Source organism: Panthera onca, chromosome C1 (genome assembly GCF_046562875.1).
Source record: "Panthera onca isolate mPanOnc1 chromosome C1, mPanOnc1 haplotype 2, whole genome shotgun sequence".
NCBI classification, from domain to species: domain Eukaryota; kingdom Metazoa; phylum Chordata; class Mammalia; order Carnivora; family Felidae; genus Panthera; species Panthera onca.
This window is the reverse complement of record NC_138346.1, coordinates 204,975,248-204,997,425: the sequence shown is the minus strand read 5'-3', so window position 1 is coordinate 204,997,425 and position 22,178 is coordinate 204,975,248. Positions and strand designations below refer to the sequence as shown.

The 22,178-nt window shown below is 43.1% G+C and overlaps 1 protein-coding gene across 1 annotated transcript in view; it reads left to right on the top strand.

Moving 5' to 3' along the window:
- The first annotated feature begins 13,654 nt into the window (after positions 1–13,654).
- Positions 13,655–22,178, top strand: part of ZBTB40 (zinc finger and BTB domain containing 40) — a 79,635-nt gene continuing 71,111 nt past the window's right edge. Inside the window, exon 1 of the mRNA XM_078452232.2 lies at positions 13,655–13,819. Coding sequence (XP_078308358.1) covers positions 13,725–13,819 — 95 coding nt within the window. The 5' untranslated portion in view covers positions 13,655–13,724. The remainder of the gene's footprint in view (positions 13,820–22,178) is intronic.

Here is a 22,178-nt window from a genome sequence, read left to right as displayed (position 1 = left end):
GCAAGAATTTCTCTGGGGTTTATACACGAGCCAGGATCTCCAGTGTAAAGTGATGTGCATTTTGTCCATATCACCAAATACCTCCAAATTGCCCTTCAAAATGATTGTACCAATTTTCCCTCTGGTAGTGCCTACAAGCTGCGTCTTCCCCACATCTTTGACAGTTTGATAGTATCACATATTTTATCTTTGAAGGCAAAGCAGTATCTATTTCTCACTTTATTTTGCATTTCTATGATTATTAAGGTTAAACATCTCTTTATCTGTTCATTAGCCACTTAGATTTCTGAGTTCCCCTTCAGTGAATTGCTTGCTTTTATTTCCACATTTTTATATAGAATTTTTTTTTTCTGATTTGGTGGTTTCAGGCACTGACAGTCATATGTATTGAATATATATTCACCCAGGGTTTTTTAAAAAAATTTTTTAATGTTTATTTATTTTTGAGAGAGAGAGAGAGAGAGAGAGACCGAACATGAGCAGGGAGGGGCAGAGAGAGAGAAAGATACAGAATCTGAAGCAGGATCCAGGCTCTGAGCTGTCAGCACAGAGCCCTATGCAGGGCTCGGACCCACAAACCATGAGATCATGACCTGAGCCAAAGTTGTATGCTTAACCAACTGAGCCACCCAGGCACCCAAGTTTTTCAATTGCTGGTTAACTCTGTGGTGTTTTTTCATTTTCGTTTTATTTTGTTTTGTTTTGTATAGGTGTTAGCTATCGTCAATAACTCCTTTTCTTTGTTTATTAAAATAGACAAACTGGGGGTGCCTGGGTGGCTCAGTCAGTTAAGCATCTGACTTGAGCTCAGGTCATGATCTCACAGTTCATGAGTTCAAGCCCTGCGTGGGGCTCTGTGCTGATAGCTAGGAGCCTGGAGCCTGGTTTGGACTCTGTGTCTCCCTCTCTCTCTCTCTGCCCCTCCCCTGCTCACACGCTCTCTCTCTCTCTCAAAAATAAACATTAAAAAAAAATTTTTTTTTTAAAGACAAACTGTTTTTTAACTGGATACAAGGCTTTCTGGCATAAACACTATATTTCCCAGCATACCTTGCAAGGTGTGACCATGTGACTAATTTCTGGCCAATAGGATGTAAGAAAAGGTATTATGGGAAATTTGCCGGAGATAGTCTTATGGAGAAACCATTCCCTTCTTTCCTCTTTTTTCCTCACTGGTTGGCATGTTGGGTCATGAGTAGGGAGCCCTGTGCTAAGGATAGGGACACTACAATAGAAAGACTGGGTCCCTGAGGCCTGGCATGGACCACTTATTTCTGGACTGCTTACTTCTCTCAGAGCTGAACCTTAAATCTAAATGATAGGAGCAAAAGTCTTTCATTTTGAAATAGTCTAATCCTTTGGTTTTCCTCTTTAAAAAAATTCTTACCAATTCCAAAGTCACAATGACATTTGCCTACCTTTTTCTTCTATAGCTTTGCTTTCTCACATTCGGTATTTAATCCATCTGGAAGTATTTTGACTTTTTTTTTTTTAAATAGTGTATGATAGGAGTTCAAGTTCACTTTCTTTACATTTTGAATCAATTCTCCCACTACCACATATTAAAATAATTTGTTCTTTCCTTGCTGGGTTGTGATGCCATGTCTCTCATATATCAGCTCCCAATACTACATTAGACAGTAGTGTTAGTGGGACGTATGCTTCTCTGGTTTCCATGTTAGCTAGAAATCGACATTGCTTTTCATCAAATATGTTGTGTGTTGTAAGTTTCTAATAGAGAATGTTTAGGAGGTTAAGAAAGCTACTTTAGTCACAGATAGATCTCTTTCTTGTATCTATTGAAATACTGTATTTTCTTCTTTAACCTGAAACACCTTGTTAAGAAAGCTACTTTAATCACAAATAGATCTCTTTCTTGTATCTATTGAAATACTGTATTTTCTTCTTTAACCTGAAACACCTTGATAGATTTATCTGCTGTTAAGTCATCCTTACATTTCTAAACTAAATCCCACTTGGGGTTTTTTTGAGTTAGGAATTTTGCATCTGTAACTATAAGTAAAAACAGCTTAAAATTACCGTTCCTATCTTCTATAATATCAAGGTTTAACTAGATTCATAAATTGGTTGCATGACACCCCCTCTCCAGCCTCCCCCTGCTTCTCTGCGAAAACTTGAATGATGTAGGAACTAGCTGTCCTCTAAAAGTTTGGTAGAATTTACCTGCAAAATGATTCTGGTCTGGTGATTTTTTTTTTCCTTGGAGGGGTGAGGGGGGTAGGGAGGGGAGGTGTGGGAGAGTCAGGAGGCGTGGCAGAAGGGGAGTGGTAGTGCTTACACTTATCAAGAGTGCCTAGCACTTAACAAAAAATAAGTATTTATTGAATGAATGGGTGAATGGATATTTTATACAAATATACACTGTATTTTTCTTGTTGTGCTATTTTGGGTATTTCATATTTTTCCAAGCCCTTACGCATTTTGCTTAAGCTTTCCAAATTTTTTGGCATCAAGTTTTTCATAGCAAGAGCAGACATGTTGACAGCCTCGCCAGCCGTCATCTCCCTTATACCCCCATTTTTCTCCACTTGGTCACATATTTCAAGAGAGCGTAGCCTCCTGCGGCCTTAGAGAGCCATTTGGACAGTGACCCAGATCTGGCCGATGCCAAACACAGTGGTTCCCTGTTCCTTGTCAGCGATTAGCTCAGATGTGAGTATATGATGCAGTGAGGCAGAAAAGTACAGTTCACCCTTGACCAACACGGGTCTGAACCGCACGGGTCCACTTATACAAGGAGTCTTTGCAATAGGATTTTCCTAATGATACTTTCTTTTCTACCGCTTACTTTTTTGTATAATTCATAAATATACAAAATATGTGCTAATTGACTGTTTATGTTATCAGCAAGGCTTCCCATCAACAGTGGGCTATTAGTAGTTACAATCTGGGGGGTTCAAAGTTATACACAGATTTCTAACTGCACAGGGCTGGCATCCCTAACACCCGCCTTGTCCAAGGGTTAACCGGATATGCAGAGGATGAGGGGCTTTGGGGAAAGATATCTTTCTCCGAGAAATGGGAAGCCTGGAGCTGATGAGCTGTCTTGTGTCTAGGAGGGGAGCTGGTCTGTGGATGAGTCTGCTGCACTGAGGATGGAAAAGTAGGATGAAAAGAAGCTTGGCTTTGATGTCTTGATGAAGGTACTGTTCTTCCAGTTCTGGTGCTTTCCTTTCTGGCTTCTATCGTGTGGCGGCTTCCTTATTAGCAGGCACTTCTCTGTCAAAGGTATGCCGGAAACCCAGTGGCAAGTACATACCAGTATCCCGTGGGCTACAGCTATACCCTCTCCAATGAGGTGCAAATCTCAGTTTTGGGGGGGGGGGGGTGAGGGGCTCTTCCAAGTTTGTTTCTCCCTGAGTACATTCCTCAGCTGAGAGCTGGCAGCAACTCCCCACACCTCTGCTCATGTGGCAGCCACTAGTCCAGGGTGGCTACTTAGATTTAAACATAAATTAATTAGGGGCGCCTGGGTGGCTCAGTCGGTTAAGCGTCCAACTTTGGCTCAGGTCATGATCTCGCAGTTCTTGGGTCTGAGCCCCGTGTCAGGCTCTGTCCTGACAGCTCAGAGCCCGGAGCCTGCCTCAGATTCTGCGTCTCCCTCTCTCTCTGCCCCTCCCCTGCTCATACGCTCTCTCTTTCTCAAAAATAAATCAACATGAAAAACAAATTTTTGACATTAATTAAAATAAAATCGAATTAAAAACCCCGTTCCTCAATCACAGTAGCTACATCGCAAGTGTTTAATAGCCACGTGTGGCTAATGACTACTACACTGGGCAGCACAGACAGAACCCACCCAATATTTCAGACCATGCTGTTGGACTCACGGCTTCAGAGGTCTCTCTATCCCTTTGAGGACTTAATCTCCTTTATCAGTTAATAATTCTTTACATCATATTAGTTAATATTATATGAGTTCCATGACTAGCTAATAATTCTTTATATTAAAGTTTCTCTGTTCAGATTTCCCTGGTTTCTGTCTCCCTATTGGCCCCTGATACACACTCCATTTTTCATATGTATCTTTTCAATGTTTCTATGCAAATATAAACAAATACAAATATAGATTCTCATCTACACACACACACACACACACACACACTCATTTACACAAAAATAACAAGCCATACATCCAGGGCAGAGGTCTGACAAACCACTGCAGCAGGCCAAATCCAGCCAAATCTGGCCACACCTGTTTAGTTATATATGTCTGAACGCTTTCCTGCTACAATGACAGGTTGGCGAGTTGAATAGATGCAACACAGATTACATGGCCCGAAAAGCCGAAAACACTTGCATCTGGCCCTTTACAAAAAAACGCTTGTTGATTGCTGTTCTGTATCTTGCTTTTTCATTTTAGCAATATATTTGGAGTTCTTTCCTTACAAGAATTCTAGAGCTTCCTCACTTTTTTTTTTAAGCTGCATAGTATTCCATTGAATAAATGCATCACAATATACTTAAGCCATTTTGTTTTTGGTTTAAATTCCATTTTCTTCCTATTTCATGAACTATTTCAGTAAGTAACCTTGTATATGTGCCATTTTGTACACAGGCAGGTGCATATATAAAATGAATACCAAGAAGTGAAATTATTGGGTCAAAAGGAAAATGCATTTTAAAATCGCAATAAGTATTGTTAATCTACATAGGAACTGTACTAATTTATATTCCAACCTGCAGTGTATGAGAGTGTCTGTTTACTATCACATGGTCACATTTCCAGAATTTTTTCCAATTTTATGTGTTAAAAAAAGATACTCCAAGGGAGTTTTAATTTGTACTGCTCATATTATGAATGGGTTGAGCATCTTTTTGTGTATTTATAGGCTGTCTGTGTGTCTTCTTGTGTGTGTGTGATATGCTTTTCACATCTTTGCCCATTTTTCTAAGATTTTGGAGAGAGTTTTGTTCTTGTTCTTATGAATTTCTAGAAGCTCTTCATGTATTAGGGAAATTAATCCTTTGTAATATGAGTTGCAAATATATTTTCCCAGGATGTCATCTTTTTTTTAAGTTCATTTATTTATTTTGAACGAAAAAGAGAGGGTGGGGGAGAACATGAACAAGGGAGGGGCAGAGAAGATCTGCACTGGGCTGCATGCTGACAGCAGTATGCCCAAAGTGGGGCTCAAACTTACAAACCACGAGATCATGACCTAAGCCAAAGTCGGACGCTTGACCAACTGAGCCACCCAGATGCCCTTCCCAGGATGTCATTTATATTTAGACTTTGTTCGTGATCTTTAAATGTGGTTAATCGATCAGTCTTTGTTCGTGATTTTTAAATGTGGTTAAGTTGATCAGTCTTTTCTTATTTGGTTTTTGGATTTTGAGTCAATTAAAAAGAATTTTACCACCTCACAGTTTTAAAGAAATTTGTCCACTTTTTTCTAGGACTTTAATGTGTAAAATTTTTTAGCTTCAAATCTTTGATCTATTTTTAGTTACCCTAGCATAAGATGTGAGATATAGACACCATTAATTATAAAATTTACCTTTCCTCTTACACTTTTAGCATATGCTAAATTCCTCTATGTGATTTTGGTCTATTCCTGGACTTGTTAATTTGTCCTATTGGTTTTGTTTGTCTATTTGCGTGCCCACTATTTTAATTGCCAACACTTTTTTTTTTAATTTTTAAAAAATGTTTATTGATTTTTGAGACAATGCAAGAGACAGAGTGCAAGCAGCAGAGGGGCAGACAGAGGGAGACGCAGAATCTGAAGCAGGCTCCAGGCTCCGAGCTGTCAGCCCAGAGCCCGACGCAGGGCTCGAACTCACGTACCACGAGATCGTGACCTGAGCTGAAGTCGGCCGCTTAACTAAATGAGCCACTCAGGCGCCCCAATTGATGAAACTTTAGAATGTAGTTTAATATCTGGTAGGGCTGGTTCTCCATATTCTTTGTTGTCTATTTTTCCACTTAAATGTTATAATCAGCTTCTTGGCAGGAAAAAAACAAACAACCAAAAAACAACCCAAAGCCCTGTTGGTGTGTTTTGCTGGGAATCAACATTTTTACCATATTTAGTCTTCTTGCTATTTAGGAAATGGTCTGTCTTTCTGCTCAAGTTTTCTGTTGTGTCCTTCACTAATATTTTAAGTTTATACATTGGTATTTTTATCTTTTGTTGCTATTGTAAATACACTCTTTTCTTCCATTACCTCTCGTAACTGGGTTCTGTGTAAAGTTTACACATTAATGCATCCGTCATGGTTCTCCAGAGAAAAAGAACCAGTAGCATAGAGATCAAGATAGGGATAGGAATATATAAGAGGAGATTTATTTTGGGAATTGGCTCTCACAATTACAGAGGCTGAGATATGCCATGATATACCATCTGCAAAGTGAGGAACCAGGAAGTCTAGTGGTATAGTTCAGTCCACGGCCAAAGGCCTGAGAACTGAAGCCGATGGTAGAATTCCCAGTCCAAGGCAGAGGGCCTTTGTCTTCTAGTTGGTTTCTGCATGTTTGTTTCACACATCATCAGCTTACTTACTTTACCACCTTCTCCTCCCTCTCCCTTCCCCCATCCTCTCTAGCTTTCCCTCCCTTCTCTCATTCTTTTCCTTAGAATAGGTTATTCAGGTGATTCTTTGGGGGTTTCTGGATATATAATCCTATTATCTCTCTTTTCTTTTATCCAACTGTGTTGAGTAATACATCCAAAGTAATCTTAAAAAAATAATAATAATAATGGTGATGGTAGTCATCCTTGTTGTCCCTAACTTTTAGCAGAATGCCCCAGGGTTCCCCCCTTTAAGTAGTTGCACTGTGTTAACGGTTTTCCTTTTAAGAAGAAAAATTGATAAATTGGATTTCATCAAAATCCAAAGCTTTTGCTCCATGAATGACACCATCAAAAAAAAAAAAAAAAAAAAAAAAAAAAAAAAAAAAAAAGAAAAGGGAAGCCAGGACTGAAATATTCCCAATACCTATATCTGATAAAGAACTTATATCCTTGTATCCAAAATATATAGAGAATTTCTATAACTCAATAATAATAAAAAAAAACAATATGCAAAAGGAAATGAAAATGAAAACCAAAAGCAGATACCCACTTCACAGGCATTACAATGACTACATTTAAAATAACTGACAATAGATGACGAGGAGGTGGATTAATTGGAACTCTCAGCATTGATGCTGGGAACACAGATGTTATAGCCACTCTGGGGAACTCTTTGGTTCCTTCTTATAAAGATAAATAGTTACTATATAATCTGGCCATTCCATTCCTAGGTGTTTGCCTAGGACAAACAAAAACACACACCTACACAGAGACTTGTAGACAAATATTCACAGCAGCATTATTCATAATACCCTAAAGCTGGAAACACCCAAGTTAATAGGTGAATGACTCTACACATGGTGGCCTATCAAAACCAAAGGGCCCAGCAATGAAAAGGAATAAAGTATTGATAAACTTAGCAACATGGATGAAGCTCACCTAAGTTATGCTGAGTGAAAGAAGGGAGGCACAAGATACTACATACTATGTAATCTGATTATTTGAAATTCTAGAACAGACAAGAGTCACCTATACTGACAGCGAGTTAGATGGGTGGTTGCTGGGGGGCTGCGGCAGGGCAGCTGAACAGGGAAGGGGCACAAGGGAACAGTGCACTTTTTCAGGTGATGGAAGTGTCTTAAGACTCTGGTTTCTAGTCTGGCATGAAAGAAACTTGGAAGTAGCCACTCTGTCCTAACAAATAAAAAGCGGAATAAGTTGAAAAATCCACAATTCTTTTTAGATTCATCAGAGAAGTGAGGTCACAGGGAAAACTGCTGCCCCCCCAAGTTGAGAGACAGACCGGTGGACACAGAGAATCCCAACCTACCCGAGCAGAAACCCAGGAACAGAAACCTTGGCGGGAACCAGCGTAGGGACAGGGAAACCTGAACTAGAGTTGACAAAAAGCCAGAGGCTCAGTGTGGACGAGTCTAATTAAGAGTTAAAAACTCCAGAGGGACCGGTCATGGGGGGAGGTTAGTCATATTCGTTTTTGTTACTTTACCTCCTGGAGCTCTACTAGTGAATATGAGAGAAAAATCCCTTGGTGCTTTTGTCAGGGGGAAAGGAAATACCCCACTCCAACCCACTCTAGATGTCCCATACCACTGATATCTAAGGGATCAAACTGATTCCAGAGTTTATATGGAAAGGCAAAAGACCCAGATTAGACAACCCAATTGTGAAGGAGGAAAACAAAGCTGGAGGACTGACACTACTCAACTAACGATGGAATATTATTCAGTGCTAAAAAGAAATGAGCTATCAAGCCATGAAAAGACATGGTGAAAACTTCAATGCATATTACCAAGTGAAAGAAGCCAATCTGAAAAGGCCACATACTGTATGATTCCCATTATATGACATCCTGGAAAAGACAAAACTATGGAGATAGTCCAAAAGTTAATGGTCAGTGGTCAGATGGGGGAGGATGAATATGTGGAGCACAGAGGATCTTTAGAGCAGTGAAACTCTCCTGTATGATATGATAATGGTGGATACATGCCCTTCTACATTTGGCCAAACCCACAGAATCCACAACTCCAAGAGTGAACGGTCACGTAAACTGTGGACTTCAGGTGATAATGCTGTGTCAATGTCGGTCCATCAACTGTAACAAATGTATCACTCTGGTGGGGATGCTGGTGGTAGAGAGGAGGCTGTGCACTGTGTATAGGCAGGGGGAATATTGGACATCTGTGTACTTACCTCTCATTTTTGCTATGAATCTAAAACTGCCCTAAAAAAATAAAAAATGTCCTATATCTTGATATAGTGGTGGTTACACAGGTGTATATATTTGCCCAAACTCCGCTTTAACTGAGTACATTTTCTTTTATGTAAAATGTTCTTAATAAAGTTGACATGAAAAACTAGGCTGGCGGGGCGCCTGGGTGTCTCAGTCGGTTAAGCGTCCGACTTCGGCTCAGGTCACGATCTCGCGGTATGTGAGTTCGAGCCCCGCGTCGGGCTCTGTGCTGACTGCTCAGAGCCTGGAGCCTGTTTCAGATTCTGTGTCTCCCTCTTTCTCTGACCCTCCCCCGTTCGTGCTCTGTCTCTCTCTGTCTCAAAAATAAATAAAGGCTGGAGGATGAGGACATCACAATAGGTGAGAGGTAAAGGTTGACTGGATTTTGTCCGTGGAAATGGAGAGTATATATTTAGAGGTAAAATCAATAAGACTAGGGGACTGATTGAGCGTGAGCAACAGAAGTGTCAGGGACAACCTCCATGTGTCTGACCCGCAACTGGGCAGAGAATGGTGGGTGGGTTGTCCTCTCTGAGCTAAGGAGCTGAAGAGGAGAAGCAGATTTGGCTGGAAAATCATAGCTTCTGTGGATGGCCCATCTCCATGGAGATGTCAATTTCATTTCGTCATTCTGAATGCAAGAGTGCCTTTTGTTTGGGGGGAAACTAAGGCAAGGGATTCATTCACAGTGTCAGATGTTGGTAGGGCCAGACCCACAGAAGGGCCCCAGATTCCATTGGCCGGGGCAGCCCCTTTGCAGCGAGAAAGTCTCCCTCCTCCACGTCTTCTGTCATGTCGGATGGATGAGCAGGCGGCTGACCTTTCTGAGTCATTCGGCAAATTCCAACAGCTTTCTCATCTGAGACTAGCTGGTCTCCACTGGGCAAGATCTGAAGACCAAGCTTCATTTGGATTTGAGAACAGGGGAGTGAATTTGAACACTTAAAAAGCCAGGGAAAAAGAAAGCCAAAGCCCAGATACCTACCCTAACAAATAAAAAGCGTATGCCGAGCATCTAGCAAATTTCACGTCTACAAATACCGCCACCGCCTTAGGGAACAGCAGAGACATTTGACCGGGCAGCAGCTGTGCAGAGGGTGCTATTTAAAGACTCAGCTTTTGCAGCCCAAGGACTCTGGGTTTAGGATTTGATTAGGAGGCGGAGAGAAGAGAGCAAAGACTGAGGAAAAGAACCAGATTTGGGGAAAAACATCACCAGGGTGGTTGGCTGCTGCTGTGAACCCTGAGTATGTTAAATGAGTTCATTTTAATAAAATTATGTCTCTCCACCTCTCTCTCTGAGTAAATTAAATGTGTTAATTCATGGAAAGTGTTTGGAACAGTGTCCAGTGCATAGAGGGAAGCTCATCATTATCATTATCACCCCTCCATCTACCCACCTACATATATATGCCAGAGATGGAGAAATGCTCAGCTATAATGATACGTTATTGTTAAGTGCTAGGATTTAGAGTGATTCTGCCTTTAAATCTCTTCTCCATTTTTTCCCCCCGTAATCCTTGAACTCTTTATAACAGACACATATATTTCATAAAACCCTCAAGTCATTCTGAGGGGAAAAAGTGAACATTCTAGAGTCAGACTTCCTAGGTTTAAACCCCAACTCCATTGCCTAGGAGCTGCGTCACCGTCACTGAATCGGTTTTTATTTTATTTTAATTAATTAATTTATTTATTTATTTAAGAGAGAAAGAGAGCATGAGGGGGGAGAGGTGAAGAGGGGCAGAGGGAGAGAGACAATCTTCAGCAGGCTCCACTCTCAGTGCAGAGCCCAACACAAGGCTCCTTCCCACGACCCTGAGATCATGACCTGAGCCGAAGTTAAGAGTCGGACGCTCAACCAGCCCAGCCACCCAGGCACACCTGAATCTGTTTTCTCTTGAATAATAATAATAATAATAATAATAAAGGTAATAATATCACTTACCTCTGCCAGGGGTTGGGAGAATTAAATGAGATATCTGGGTAGAGCTTGGCATTGTACCTGGCAGAGAATGAGAGTGAGGCTATTAGCAGTAGAAGTGGTGAAGGCTGTACTATTTCTTATGGCAGTGACCGTGTTCCATTGACCTCAATGTCCTTGGCATGTGGTAGCCATTCCAGAAACAGCCGGTAGTTTAGCTGGAGCCACCTCAGGCAGAGCCTGGGAACATTCTCCGTCAAGGTAGAAGAAAGGGGGGAAAAGTTTTCAAGTACCTTCCTCCTTTAGGTTCAAGGATCGGTCCTTCTGGCAACTGGGAAGCACAAGTTATTTCTTCCAAATCCTTGAGGCTCTCTGGAGAGATGAGGTCCTTAGAGGTTCCCGTCATTGTTTTCTTATTCTCCCATGTGCTGGGCCAGCTATAGGCAAGAAATTCCCCTGAAAATTTCCAATAATGCAAAACCTCAAGTGAACAATTACGGAGAAAACTGTAGCCATGACTGTGTGTGAGGGTGCTGGGGGAGGGTATTCTTTGACATCCTAAAACAATCCTTCAGAGGCAAAAGAGTCCTTCCCATATTTTATAAACACTCTACAATAAACATGCATTCCTTTCATTTTTTTAAAAATGTCCATTTATTTTGAGAGAGAGAGGGTGGGGGAAGGGCAGAGAGAGAGACAGGGAGAGAGAGAGAGAATCTCAAGCAGTCTCTACACTCAGTGCAGAGCCCGACACAGGGCTTGATCTCATGAACCGTGAGACCACAAACTGCGATGAGATCAAGAGTTGGACAATTAACCAACTTAGCCACCCTGGCACCCCAACATGCATTCCTTTTAAACTAAGAAATCCAAAGTTAAGGAATCGTATTCTTTGTAACCATGGTCCCAGGATTCATGTACCCGGTAGCCACATTTCTCATGTTTTCTCCTAGTGCCTGTAGGATGCAGAGTGTTGTTAAGTGGAACAGTGAGGACAGCTGTGGCTGCAGACTTATTCCTACTGTTTGAGATGTTTGAACCTCAAGCCATTCACATTTACAAACAGTACATTGCCAATAATATTGTTTTTGTTTTTTTTTTTTATTAAAAGAAATCCATTTTGGGGTGCCTGAGTGGCTCAGTTGGTTGAGCGTCCAACTTCGGGTCAGGTCATGATATTGCGGTTTGTGGGTTCAAGGCCCCCACTGAGCTCTGTGCTGACAGCTCAGAGCCTGGAGCCTGCTTCGGATTCTGGGTCTCTCTCTCTGTCCCTCCTCTGCTCTCTCTCTCTCTCTGTCTCTCTCTCAAAATAAATAAATAAACATTTTTTTAAAAATCCATTAATTTGGGGCGCCTGGGTCGCTCAGTCGGTTAAGCATCCGTCTTCAGCTCAGGTCATGATCTCGCGGTCCGTGAGTTCGCGCCCCTCGTCGGGCTCCGTGCTGACAGCTCAGAGCCTGGAACCTGCTTCCGATTCTGTGTCTCCCTCTCTCTCTGACCCTCCCCCGTTCATGCTCTGTCTCTCTCTGTCTCAAAAATAACGTTAAAAAAAATAAAAAATCCATTAATTTGGGAAATATATTTTGAGCACCCACTACGTGCCAAGTACCATTCTAGGTAGTCGTGGTTTGTTTGCTAAATGTGGCAACCCTGTGTATTGGGGGCTCCCATTAAGGGACAATGCAGAGGTGGTGGAAATGAGTGATTAGGGGGCACAACAGCTGTGGTGCGGCTCTAGTGACTACAAGAGTGACTGGGTGTCAGCTATAGTAAATCTGACCCTGAACGTGACAGTGACATGAGAGTATAATAGTGAAAGTGACTAATCGGGCAGTAACAAGGACAGCTGTGTACCCAGTAGGGGCCTGCTGAATATTGGCTTGACTATGGGGCAGTGAAAGTAGCTGAGTGACAATGACAGTGAAAACAACCGAAAGAGTGACGGCTGGGCACAGAGTCCAATTGCTATACTGTACAGAACTGTTTGAAGTTTGTGGTCCTTGACAGTGGTCGCCTGTGGTCGGACAGTGACAGTAAACAATAATGAACTCAACGACAGCAACAATGCAAGTGACAGTTCTGCCCAGCAGACTGAATTTGTGATTAAAAACGGTGATGGAGTGGGAGTCAGCCTGACAGTGACAGCTCTCAGAACGACCGAATATTGACACTGTGGATGTAACAGCTGTAACCACAGAGGGAACTCGGCATTGTACTGAGACTGCTGGATTTGGGTGGCATGACTGGCAGTGACAGAAAAATTGGCTGCGCGTCAGTGACGGAGTGACAGTGTGAGGTTCAGTGGGCCAGCACTGATGTGACTTAATTTGTCTGATACTGTCTGGATCTGACTTAATCTCTTCGGCTGTATGAGGGTGGCAACAGGAGCTCCAGCGTGGAACGCTCACTGTGCAACAAAGCGTGTGAAAGAAACTGAGCAAAAGAAAAGCTATGACCCCCCCCTCCAACACACACCCTAAATTCCTGAGCGGGAGGAGGGAAAGGCGGGATCAAAACGCCTTCCGGGCACCTCGATTGGCTGCTACGACCCTGGTAGCCTATCACGTCCGAGCGGTGCCAAGACTCTCCACCTATGAGGATGCGTCTGGGGACGCGGCTCAGGTCACGTCTCTGCCTTGCACGTGAACATGTTTTGGAAAAATGTAGAGAAACCTTTTTGTGTCTCCTTCTGTGCCATTCTTGAAACAAGATCCCCACTCTAGTACTGCCCAAGCGAGAGTCCGTGGAACCCCATCAAAACTTTCATAAGAGAGTGTGGGGAGGGGAGGGAGTGGCTAAGGTCATAGGTCAGAGAACAGGCTAACAACCGGTTAGCCCCCGCGCCCTAGCATTGGTGGAGGGCGCGCTCGACGCAGGCCCCGCCCCCCGAGGCCCGCCCCCCCGACACGTGACCACGGCGCGCGGGGCAGGCCGGGCCGGCCCCTCGCCGCTCTACTCCTTACGCGCCGGCCTCAAAATGGCCGCCTTCTGGCGTCTCTGCCGCTGTTGAATGGAGAAAGCTTTATTGTTCCCTTCGGGCAGGAGTGTTCGTGTCCTCTATGGCGCTGTCAATAAAGAACGGCAGTTTGAATCGGTGCTGAACAGGTAACCATAGAAACGGGGCTGGGACTCAGCGTGGAGACCCCTTTAGCTGTTGAGGCCCGAGAGGCGCCCCAAATGAGGGGCGCGCTGAGACCCTTCGGCGTGGCGAACTCCGTGGGGCTCTGCCAAGTCGCAGCCGCCTCCTCTTGCCCCGGACGCGGACCCCCTGGGGAGGCTCCCACCCCGAGCGCAGGCTCGGCTGTAAGTCTCCGGTGGGGAGAGGCCGCGGGGCCCTGTCGGGGTGCACCCGGCTTGGCCCCCGCCTGGGGCCTGCCCTCGCTCGTCACCGCCTGCTCCTCGGCGCGATCCGAGGCCTCCTCGCTGCTGCTTCTCGAGTCTCTCCCCCCTCCTGCCAAGTCTGCGCCAGGCTTCGGCAAACTCCGGCCTGGGGCCAAATCCCCGGTCCCCCACCCCACCCCGTTTTGGTCTGTGGGGAACTAACAGTGGTTTTTACATTTTTAAATGCTTGGGAGGGAAAAAAGAAGACTTCCTTGTAATTTACGAAATGTATATAAAATCAGATTTCAGTGTCCCCAAGTGAAATTTTGTTGGAACATAGCCATGTTCATTGTTTTATATCATCTGTGGCTCGTTTCTTGCTACGAGGGCTACGTTGAGTTGCGACAGACATGGCATGGCTTTAAGGGCATGGCCCACAAGGCCAAAAATACCTAAGGTCCGGCCCTTCCCAGAAGTGTGCCAGCCCCTGCCCTAGACACAAGTAGACTGGTCAGCGTTGTCCGGCGATTCTTCTGATCATTTCTCACGGAAAGGGAAACTCGAGTTAAAACTACCCCGTGCACCTAAAGCTCTGGGCTTCGAGTTAAAACTACCCCGTGCACCTAAAGCTCTGGGCTTATTGATCTGATCTGTTAATCAATGTGGGAATTGTTTCCCACTGTTTTTAGTAACAGTACCATCCACCCAGCGCCTACAATAAGGTGCTTCGTTTCTATTCATACCCAGCGGTTTTTTGCTAACAACATTTCCTAAGTAAGTATCCATGTTTCCGCTTAAGACAGGAATACCAGATTCTGAGGTTAAGCTTCCTAAGGGTGTACTAGATTATAGGTCTGGCAGATGGAGCTCATTCCAGGGAGCCCTCTGCTTTGTGACCCGCCTCATACTGCTGGAACTTCTTTGAAGTCTCAACCTGGGGCTCTTTGGTTCTTCCCTGAAATCGTATTCCAAATCTTTGTATGGCTTATGGAGATCTAATTACAACCTCAAAGTGAAGTTTTTCTTAGCTAAATCATCAAATTTATACCACACCCTGCTTTCTAATTTAGATGCATTTCTTTCATGGCGGTAGTTCCCAAACTTAGCTGTTCATCCCTAGTTGAACTAACAAACGATTTCAGAACACCCCTTGCCTGCGCGTATGCATTCATGAATCTTTCAGTATTTTTTTAGCACCTACTATGTACTAAGGATGATTCAAATCCCTGGAAGAAAAGTGGTGGACAAGATCAACAAGCTCTTTGCCCTTGCACAGGATTTAAATTCAGCAGGGTCTTGGACAGATGGTATACCTGTAAACAAAGCTAATTTCAAATACAGCTGTCATAGCATCATAATAAAGTCACCAGTTCATATTTATTAAATGATTTCTGCAAAGCACTGTGTGCTCTATTTACCTGGAATATCATTCGGCTCTCTCACCAACACTGTGACGAAGGTAGTATTAATATTCCTGTTGTAAAGATGAGAAAATTGAGATTCAGAGCAATGTCCAAGGTTACATAGTTAATGTACAAGGGAGCTGGGTTCTGAACCTCAACTGATCACACCAGTCTGTATTATTCCGTCTGTTAATTACCTTTTCTTGGGAGGCTCTCCAGGGCAGGACCACACCTTACCTATTTTTGTATCAGCTGCTAGCCAGTGCCCACAGCCTGTAGTCTGGTAAGTATTAAATAAACAATTCAGGCCATTTGTTGATCAAATATTTGAGTGCCTGCTATGTACCAGACCCCACTGTGCTGGGCCTTATGATTACCGTGAGCAAGATGGACCTAACACCTCGTGTCTAAGGCAAATAGTGGCAACTGTGATAAAGGTGATAAGACAGTGCTGACCCAGAGGACCCCTCTTACCGGCCTGGCCCAGCAAGGCACTTGAGAAAGGTAGTTTAAACCGAACCTGTTTGAGTGACGAGAATCCAGTCCAGGCAAGAAGGGAGAAGGGAGAGAACTGGGAAGGAAGAACTTTTTAGTAGGGTCAGAGATTGTGAGGTGGCAAGAATTTGGGGTGTTGGATTGAAAGAAGTGAGTAGTGGTGCCGTGATTCAGTCCCGTGCTCTGAGTCGCTGGCCCTCAAGCCAGCTTTACTGCTGGGAGAGCTGCGTGCCGTGGGCCAGTTACAGATGGTCTAGTATGTGAAATGCGGATAGTGGTACCTCCTGAAAAGGGTTGTTGTGTGGATTAAATAAGAAAAAGTGTAATAACAGGTTTGCTGTTTCCTTTTTGTTGTTGTTACACATGTTGCTGAATTCCAATCAGAGAAAACCAAATTGGGCCCCAAATGGAAATGTATTTAAAGTGCTAAATAATAACAAAAGTCTAGGATTATGTTACCAACAAAACTGAGGGTGTGTGTGTATGCTTCTATCTTTGGGGGAGACAGGAACAGCTCTTATTTTTTCTCATTGTGCTTGTTGAGAGAGGAACTCCTCCAAACGAGTTTTAAATTTTTTTCAACCAAATTATACAACTATCTATTCAGAGTACTTTTCATTATTTTAGTGTGTTCCTCCATTGAAGGCATGTGCATTTTCTTAAGGCAGTGTAAGAAAATTACAGGTTTCTTCTAGTTGGTCATTTCAAAGTTTGTTTGCAAATGATTTTTGGTTTCCTCTGAAAGTTTTCAAAATAATGTTGCATACTTTAAGCAGGGCATTGGATGCTTTAAAGCAAGTAACAGACTTTTTGAATTGGTAAAAATAGGAAGGTATTTGGGGTCATGAACGTGAAAAATTGCAGAGGCAGTGAGAAATCAAGCAGACCGTGTAAGAGGATCGGCAGTGTCAGGTTTTGCTTTAAACTGCGTCTAGTAACCCGATTGCATGTGTCCTTAGAAGGTGTAATCCAGCCCGGCAAATGGAGCAAGGAACAGGAGCAAGGAGAGTGGCATGTTAATGCAATGTTAAACAATAAGCCCAGCATTAAATTGCTATTTTGGGTTTGGGTGGGACCTGCACATTTAAAGTGTTGCAGTTTTACTCTGTTATTTGGGTCTGTTGGGTTCCAGTAAAGAGAAGGTGGTAACACTAGTTTTGAAGGATAATATAAAACTGCAGGAAGAGCGAGGGCATACCAATTTGTTTTTCAATCTATTTTATTTCAGTTCAAAGCCTCATTGCAGACAGGCAGCGCAGGGAAACGAGCCACACTTTGGCAATACTCAGCTGCTTTTGGAGATTGAAGAAGACTGAGTACAACCAAAGTGTGGTTGTTTTTGTGGACTATCTGTCTGCAAAGAAGCTCTGAACTGAAATAAAATAGATTGAAAAACAAATTGGTATGCCCTGTTGCCTCATACTGAGTGTTTACATTACCCTTCTGGAACACTGCCTGTACCAGCACCCTGGAGGAAGGCAGTGACCCCTCAGACGCTTTCAACTCTTCAAGCGAGTGAGCTCTTTGATTTTCACAAGGAAATTGAATTGGAATTTATGGTTTTCTGGATCTCCAATAGGCTGCCTCCGAAAGCCATCATCCCGATAATGTGAAGAAGGCAAGCTGTAACCATGTAGAGGAAAGAATTAAATATTAAGGGCATTTAAATTCGGAGATGAGATTGTCAGTGTCTTGAAGTCCTGCAGAGGGTGTGGTGTGTCGTTTGCAGAGACCTTTGCAGTTTTGAGACGTCTGCAGCCCTCAAGGGAGAGAAGGGTAAGGAAAGAACGCCGGCTTTCCTTGTATTTCCCTGATGTTGTTATTTAACTCCAAATCCTCAAATTCATGACACCCAAGTTCTTCATGTCCTTAGATGAAGTAAATACATTCTAGCTGATCCCAGATTGTTAAACTGGGGTCAGTGGTTGAGCTGCGGGGGATTCACGAATCCTTTGAATTTGCCTACAGATTTGTCTGTCTGTGGGGAGTGAGCCCATTCTTTAATCAGGTCTCAGAGGGTTCCTTGACCCTCTAAAGGTGCAGAGCCAACAATGAAACGTCACATGTAGTAAAAACCAGTGAACCAAAGTGGTGATGAATCCCGCCTGAAACCAGTTACTTCTTACTGCCGTGCGGTCTTGACTTCAGTTTTGAAAGTATCTTTCCAGGCCTTGTTTCTTCTCTAAAGTGGCCAAGCAGAGTTGGGTGTTCCTGTCTCATAGGGATACCCAGTGAGGTACTTGGAAATGCCTCGGAGATCATCGTCATTATTTTATAGGAGACTGTTGAAATGGCAGTGCGTTGTCTTGGCAACCTTGGTAGCCGTTGCCCTGCTGGTTTCTTCTGACCCGTGAAAGGAAGAGTGGTAGGAGCCTAATACTCTGGCTCTAGGAACCAACTTCTTGCTAATGGACGCGGTTCCTCAGGACCACAGGAAAGTAAGGTTAGGAGAGAGAGGAAGAGGAGAGGGATTCCCGGAGGCAGAGACCGAGGAGCAAAGGAGGAGGGAGGCTGCCCCTGTATCTGTCCTGGCAGCCCTGTGTATCTATGGAGGGAAAGAAAGAGCTCTTTTTGAAGCCAAACTTCTCTTTCTTATCTAAACTAAGACCTCTGAAAAAGTAATTCGTTGGTGTAGTTTCTGGTTTTATTTATTAGTACTCAAATGGAAAGAAAAGGAAGGAACTGTTTTAAGTCATTTTCTTAGGACATCCTGTAAACATGGGACCTCAGTAGAAAACTGCCGTGGGCCAGTTTGTTTGGCCCATATGGTGTTTAACAGCGAGTTGCTTACATTTAAAGAGACTTTATGTCTTTCCGGTCCCTGGAGGTATTTGTGTGAGTGACCTCTATTATCCGCCTGAGAGTCTGATTCTGGGACTCTAGACGTTTTACGAAGTCAGTTTTTATGAAGGAAAGGGCCCAAGAAGGAAGAGGAGATTAGAAACAAAGGATCACTAGCTTTTAAGCCTCCAGATATTGGTTACGTGACATTTTTTTAAAATATAAAAACAAAGCGAGGGGCACCTGGGTGGCTCAGTCAGTTAAGCATCTGACTTCAGCTCAGGTCATGGTCTCACGGTTCCTGAGTTCTAGCCCCGCGTCAGGCTCTGTGCTGACACCTCAGAGCCTGGAGCCTGGTTCAGATTCTGTGTCTCCCTATTCCCTGCCCCCCCGCCCCCCCCCCCCCATGCAGTCTGTCTCTCTCCCTCAAAAGTAAACATTAAAAGAAAAAACAAAGTGAACAGTATGTGGTTCTATTTCTGATTTTGAGAAAATACTGCAAGAGGTTATCTGACCTGCTTGTTTCATCTGTTTCTCAGCTTTGTAACAGTGCAGCCTGGTTATTGGATCTTCCTTCTTAACTCCTTGTCCCCACCAGCTCTGAAGGATGATGTCAGGGGCTCTGGCAGCAGTGAACTTGCCATTTTTCTTCCACCTGGTACTTACCTTCAGTTACAAGTCTCTTCGGATGGCACCACAAAGTTGCAAAAGGCAGAAACCTGGGAGTCCCGCATATTCTTCCCCTTCTGTCAGCCTCCCACCCTCCTTCCACTCCCTACCTGCAGTTAGCACGTATTTATTTAGGCTACAAGTCTACTGATGTCCCCTTTCTCTTTTGGTTTAAAGCTACTGTAATTCTTGTCCGGGATTACGACAGCAGCCTCCTAGCTGTCCAGCTGGCTTCTTCCTTTGTTCCTCTCTAATCCATTTTGTATACTGATGCCAGTGATCTTTACGAAGCACAGATCACATGTTACTCTGTTACCCCCTTCCTTAAAAGTCATGTGGCTTGCTTGCCCTCAGGGTAAATGCAGTTAGTGGCTTGGCCTGTGCTGCCCTCAAGCTCTGGTTGGGTGTGTTCAAATCTCACTTTACTCTCTTCCCTTCCCTCTCACTCTTCTACTTGGGCACTAGCCAGTAACACTCAAATGGGCCACAGAACTTTATCGTTCCCTGGACAAGTGGGTCACACTCTGGGGCTTTGAAGGCTGCTGGATTTTCCTGGCCATGTTACTAACCAGCCCAGTAGCAATGCCACTAACTGCACTGATCATTAGATCACTGAATGTTGTGTGAATTTTCTGTTGGTTCCCTTGTCCTTAGACTATCTGCTACTTCAAATGTGTTGTCAGATTCTGCCCTGAGGCCAGTTGATGTGTTTATTTCTCTGTGTGCTTATGCCACCAATTTGATAAGCTTTATCAACAGACTCATTTGGTTTAAACTTTAGGAATTGCTTTTAAAAATCTAATTTTGTTTTTTAACTGTGTAAACCATTTATGTGGTTTCAAAATCAAAACTATGTTCATTCACAGTTTTTTTTTTTAATAAAAATTTTATATATTTATTTATTTATTTTTGAGAGACAGAGTGAGACAAAGTGAGAGTGGGGGAGGGGCAGAGAGAGAGGGAGACACAGGATTGGAAACAGGCTCCAGGCTCCGAGCTGTCAGCACAGAGTCCATCGCGGGGCCTGAACCCACGGACCGCGAGATCATGATCTGAGCCGAAGTCGGACGCCCAACTGACTGAGCCACCCAGGCGCCCCTCACAGAAGTTTTTATTTGATGCCTGATCCCTCTTCTCTGTTTCTCTGGAGTCTTGCTACCAAAGTTCTGGGGGAGTTTTGCCCATCTGTTAGGTAAGAAATGTTTCACTATAGTTTAAATTTGTTTTTTCCTTTAATGAGATACAGGGTATCTGCCCAAAGTCTGTGCTATAAGTTGCAAAAATATTTTTTTCAATTTGTCATATGCCTAACTTTGCATATGTTGTTTTATTGCTGTACAAAGGTTTTTCATCTTTACATGGTTATATTTATGGGTCTTACAGTGTATTGCTTTAGAATTTGAGTCCCAGGAAGTTTGCCCTGCTTTTAATTTATGGGGTATTTGTTAATGTTTTCTTCCAGTGTATGTATGGTTTCACCCCCTCCCACCCCCCCACCCCCTTTTTTTTAAACACATCTAAGGCTCCTGTCCATTTGGAATTTATCTTGACATTTCGTTTGGTTTGAGGAAGGATCCAATTTTATCTTTTCCCCATTAGCCAGCCAGGTATTCCATCACTACTTATGAAAAGTTCTTATCTTTTCTCCATTGCTTTGAGATCTTGTTTTTACTGGATACTAAGTTCTTGTACACATTTGGGTTTCTTACTGGATTTTCTGTTACGTTCCGTCGGTTTCATCGTCAATTCATATGCCGCTACAAAACCATCTTAATTTTAGAGGCTTTATAATTTGTTTTAATATCTAGAAGGGCCAATGTTTTCATATTGCTCTTTTTTAATGTTTTCCTGGCTGCTTTTGCTTGCTTATTCTGCCATATAAACTTTATAATCAGTTTGTCTAGTTTCAGGCAGCAACAACTGGATGGGGTTTCTGTTGAGATTATGTTAAATCTAGCTTAGAGAGAACTGACATCTTGATGATATTGAGTCTTCTTATCCAAGATCATGGCCTGTCTTTCCATTTGCTCAAGGCTACGTTTGTGATTTTTCACGAGTGTGTTATGTTTTTCCCTGTGTACGTTTTGTATGTTTTCCGTTAAGTTTATTAGATTTTCTTAACTTAAAAAAAAAAAAAATTCCTTTTAGAACCTCTCCAGAACTTCTCAGAGGAGTGCACACACTGACATACTCAAAACGTTTTATCATTTCAAATGGTTCGTGGGTGTCCCCGTCATCCTGTCCTGTTACTGTCTCCTCCTTTCTTCCTCCGGTTCCCATTCTCAGTATGCAGCTCTGTGTCCTACATACAGCAGGCAGTCAATGCATATTTGTTGAGTGAATGAATAAAGCAGGAAGGGGAAGACGAAAGTGGGTGGCAGAGTGAGCCTGTAAGACCGATATATGGGAAGATTGTCCTTGTATAGACATCCAGACATTCCTAGTCTACGCTCCGCAGCAGTGACTTCACTAGTTCATAGTGTTTTGTTCTCCGTACCCTCATCACAGAACTTTAAAAAACACCATGTTGATAATGATAGTTACCATTGAATACTACAAAGTCCCCGGCGCTGGCTACGTATTTTCTGTAATTACTTCTTGTAATCCTCATAGCAACTAAGCAATAGGTATTAGTATCTCCATTAAAATATGGAAGTTTCAAACATACAAAAGTGTGAATAGCTTTATGAGCTCCCGTATAGGTGTTACCTCCCTCTTACAGTTGAGGAAACAGGTTTTGAAAGAAAGATTAAGGTGACTCAAGGTTACAAAGTTTAAAATCAGGTTTAGAACCC